This window comes from Colletotrichum tamarilloi (assembly GCF_030869305.1).
Source record: "Colletotrichum tamarilloi strain Tom-12 chromosome Unknown Scaffold_132.1, whole genome shotgun sequence".
NCBI classification, from domain to species: domain Eukaryota; kingdom Fungi; phylum Ascomycota; class Sordariomycetes; order Glomerellales; family Glomerellaceae; genus Colletotrichum; species Colletotrichum tamarilloi.
Window position 1 is genome coordinate 74699 of NW_026849515.1, and position 3739 is coordinate 78437.

General features: G+C 17.8%; 1 protein-coding gene across 1 annotated transcript; it reads left to right on the plus strand.

Annotated features, from left to right (window-relative positions):
- Positions 1–1178: 1178 nt before the first annotated feature.
- On the plus strand, positions 1179–1361 carry CTAM01_14734 (uncharacterized protein; the record flags this gene model as incomplete). Its single annotated transcript, XM_060530733.1, has 1 exon — positions 1179–1361. A coding segment is annotated over one exon (183 nt), but the record flags the coding sequence as incomplete, so codon positions are not given.
- Between the last annotated feature and the right edge of the window lie 2378 nt (positions 1362–3739).

The following is a 3739-nucleotide window of genomic DNA, read 5'->3' on the forward strand; positions in this document are numbered from 1 at the left end:
ACTTTATAATAAATAAGAACTTAAATAAATAATAAGTTAAATAGAGCGAATTCTTATTTAAATATAACTTCTAAATTATTTATTAAAAAAGTTTAGAAAATAGTAAAATAGACGCTCTTAATAAAAGACTTAATTATAAAGTCGTAGTCCCTGAGGAAATATAAGTTATTTTTAAATAAAAGAAGGATAATAGTCTTATACTAACTATAAAACTTTTTATAATAGTTAGAAAGATTAGTATTAGCTTAATTAAAAAAATAATCCCTAAACTTATTATAAAAATTTATAATATACCGGTATATAGTTATTAAAAAATTATTAAAATATAAAAACGGATTTATTAATATTATAATAAATATATTATACGTACTAAAATTACGGAAGTAATTAAGGACTACGTAACTTATAAAAAAAATAAAAATAGCCTATATAAGCTTTATAGCGAGCTATAACTATTATAATTATTAATAAAAATATAATAATTAATTATATAGGACTTTATTATTAAATTACTAAAGTTTAAAGAACTATTTATTAAAATATAGTATAATAGTATTTTAGTTATAGTTAATTAACTTACTAAGTTTACTTATTTTATCCTTTATAAAGAATTAAATATTATAAAAGACTTAGTATATATATTTACTAAGACTATACTCTCGAACTACGGTTTACTAAAAGAAATTATTTTAAATAAAAATAAGCTATTTATTTCAAAGTTTTAGAAATCCTTAATTTCGTAACTTAGTATAAATTATAAACTATTAATATTATTTTATTTATAAACTAATAAATAAATAAAAAAAATTAACTAGATTTTTAAAATATACTTCTGTTATTACGTAAATTATAATTAAGATAATTAGGTAATACTTTTATTAATAGCCTAGTTCGTATATAATAGTATAGTTAGTGAGAGTATAAGGGAATCCCCGTTTTATTTTAATTACGGATTTTAGTTAATAATATATAGAGAAGTATAATAAGGACTATAAATTATAAAAACTATAGTAAATATAAGTAAATTTAAAAAGATTTATAAATAAGCCTTACTAAACTTCGAGTTTATATAATAATATATAAAAAAGAACGTAAATAGATTAAGGATTAGAGGATTATTTTTAGAAAAAGGGAATAGTACTTATTTTTTTTATTATAATATTAAGACTAAATAACTAAGTAATAAATTAAATTATAAAAAACTTAAATTTTTTAAAATTATTAAAAAAGTCTTATTAGTTAATTACGAATTAAGATTATTAAATACGATACGATACTATCCTATTTTTTATATTATACTACTTAAGCTTATATTAAAAAGTTTATATATAAAAAATTATATTATTATTAAACTAAACTAACTTAAATACGAAGTTAAATAAATTATTAACTATAAATTTAGGAATAAAATATAAGAATTCCTTATTAAGTAAAAAAATTATAAATACGAAAAAAATATATAAGAACTTATTATGAACTTTTAAAATTCTTAATAGCTTTTTAAAAAATATTAAAATTAAAATTAAACTTAGAACTCCTAGTTATTATAGTATCCTAATTAATAATCTTAAAAATACTATTAACTTATATTTTATAAGCTATTAAAAAAGTATTTTTAGAATCCTTAAGGAACTTTTTTAATATAATTTAACTTTTTTTAAATATTATTTGTTTTTAAAAATAAAAACGTTTTAACTTAAATAATAATTTATTTAACTTAGCTTAAGCTTATTAATAAGCCTTAGTTTTTTTTTATAACTCCGTAGCTCTTTTTTAAAACTATAACTCTTTTACTTTTTTTTTATAATTAAAACGATTAAACTCCGTTATTAATTAACTAACTATACTTAGTTAGCTAAGACTTAATAAAATAAAAATATAATACTTATAAATATAAATAGTATTAATAAAAGTATTATATAAAATACCTAAAAAATAGTATATTTTATAAATATTAGAGTTAAAAAGAACTAAATAACGGATACCCCGTGAATAATAATTTAAATAAAATATTATTTTAATACCCTTATTAAAAAAACGAATAATACGTAATAATTTATAATAAGACGTAACTATTTAAAACTTCGATTTTTTAATTTAACCTAATATCGTATTAGTATATTTTAAAAAAATACTTAATAATTCCCTAACTTAGGAATAAACGACTTATTTATAGGCCTAGAGGACTAGATTTTTAAAAAGAGAAGTTAATATTACGACTTAATATATATAATAAGGCTAGGGCCTCGCCCTATAAAACCTATAGCAGCTACTATATTATATATATAAAAATACAGACTTAGGGTAACTCCTCTTAAGATAAAAAAACTATAAATAAGTTATATAACTATAATTATATAATAAAATAAAGAACGAATACTTATAAATAAGTAGGATAGATAATTATAAATAAGTAAGATAAATAATTATAAATAAGTAAAATAAATAACCGTTTAGTAAATAGTTAAATAATAATAAATAGGAATATTATAAAGGATATATTTAGGAACGAGATTTATATATAGTATAGATTTAAACTAGGCTTAAAAATAGACTTTTTATAGCTTTTTTAATAATTAACTTAGTATTAAATCTTACGATCGCTTTTAGTTATTTTTATTAAGAACCCCTTTTAATAAAACTATAATTAATTACTAAAGCTTTACTTATTTTATAATTTATAATTATAGCTTTAGGGAAGCTATTTATAATTACGATATTATTTATTTAGTACTCGTAGCCTTAACTTTTATTAATATACTTACTATGACTAACTAGCTATAACACTTCCCCTATTTTTAACTATTTAGAAAATAAGTTATACTTATTTTAATATATATAAGACCTCTTAGTATTAGCTTATATAAGTAATTAGATTTTATATTATATACTCTTTTTTATTAAAAATTAAAGAGCCTTTTATATATTTTTTTATATTTATAATATAGCCCGTATTAAAAAGATTTCTAGCTCTATAAAATATAATTTTTAAATTAATATTAATATACTAAATTTTAACGTCCATATTAGCCCGGTTATTTATAATATTCGTACTATTACCTGGTTAAATTTTATATTATTAAAAAGTACTTTATTAATCTTTAAGCGTATTTATATTAATTATAATAACTATAGCGTTAAGCTAGTTAAAGAGGGTGCCTAGCTTAAGAAGGGTAAACTTATTAATAAGTATTTTTAAGTAAGAGTAGGTTTTTATCGAAGTAGTATTTTAACTAACTAACCTCTTAACTAGTTATTTAACTAGCTATTTAAATAGTAATTTATATATTAATAAGTTTATTTAGTAAATCTGTTTAGTAAATTTATTTAGTAAATTTATTTAATTTAAATAGAACCGTAAATAATATTAAAAATAATAAGGATAAAAAGAATCTTTATAAGCTTTAGTATAAATAATAAGTATTAGCTTATTTAGCCTTTTTTTTTAAAAACCTCTATATTATTATTAAAATTTAAAACTTCTATGGTTAAAAAAGGCCGCTTTTAATTATTATAGCCGATTATTATACTTAATTATTATAGCTAACCTTTATTATTAATCTTTTTAGCTAGCGCCGCTACGTAAGTATATTACTTAGTTTATTATTTATAAGTAGCTAAAAAGGGTAGCTTACTTATTCTAAATTATATAATAATTTTCGTATTAAAATTACTATATTACATTAAGCGCGTACTTAGGGTATATTATACGTATTATATAATTAAAAAATATACCGTA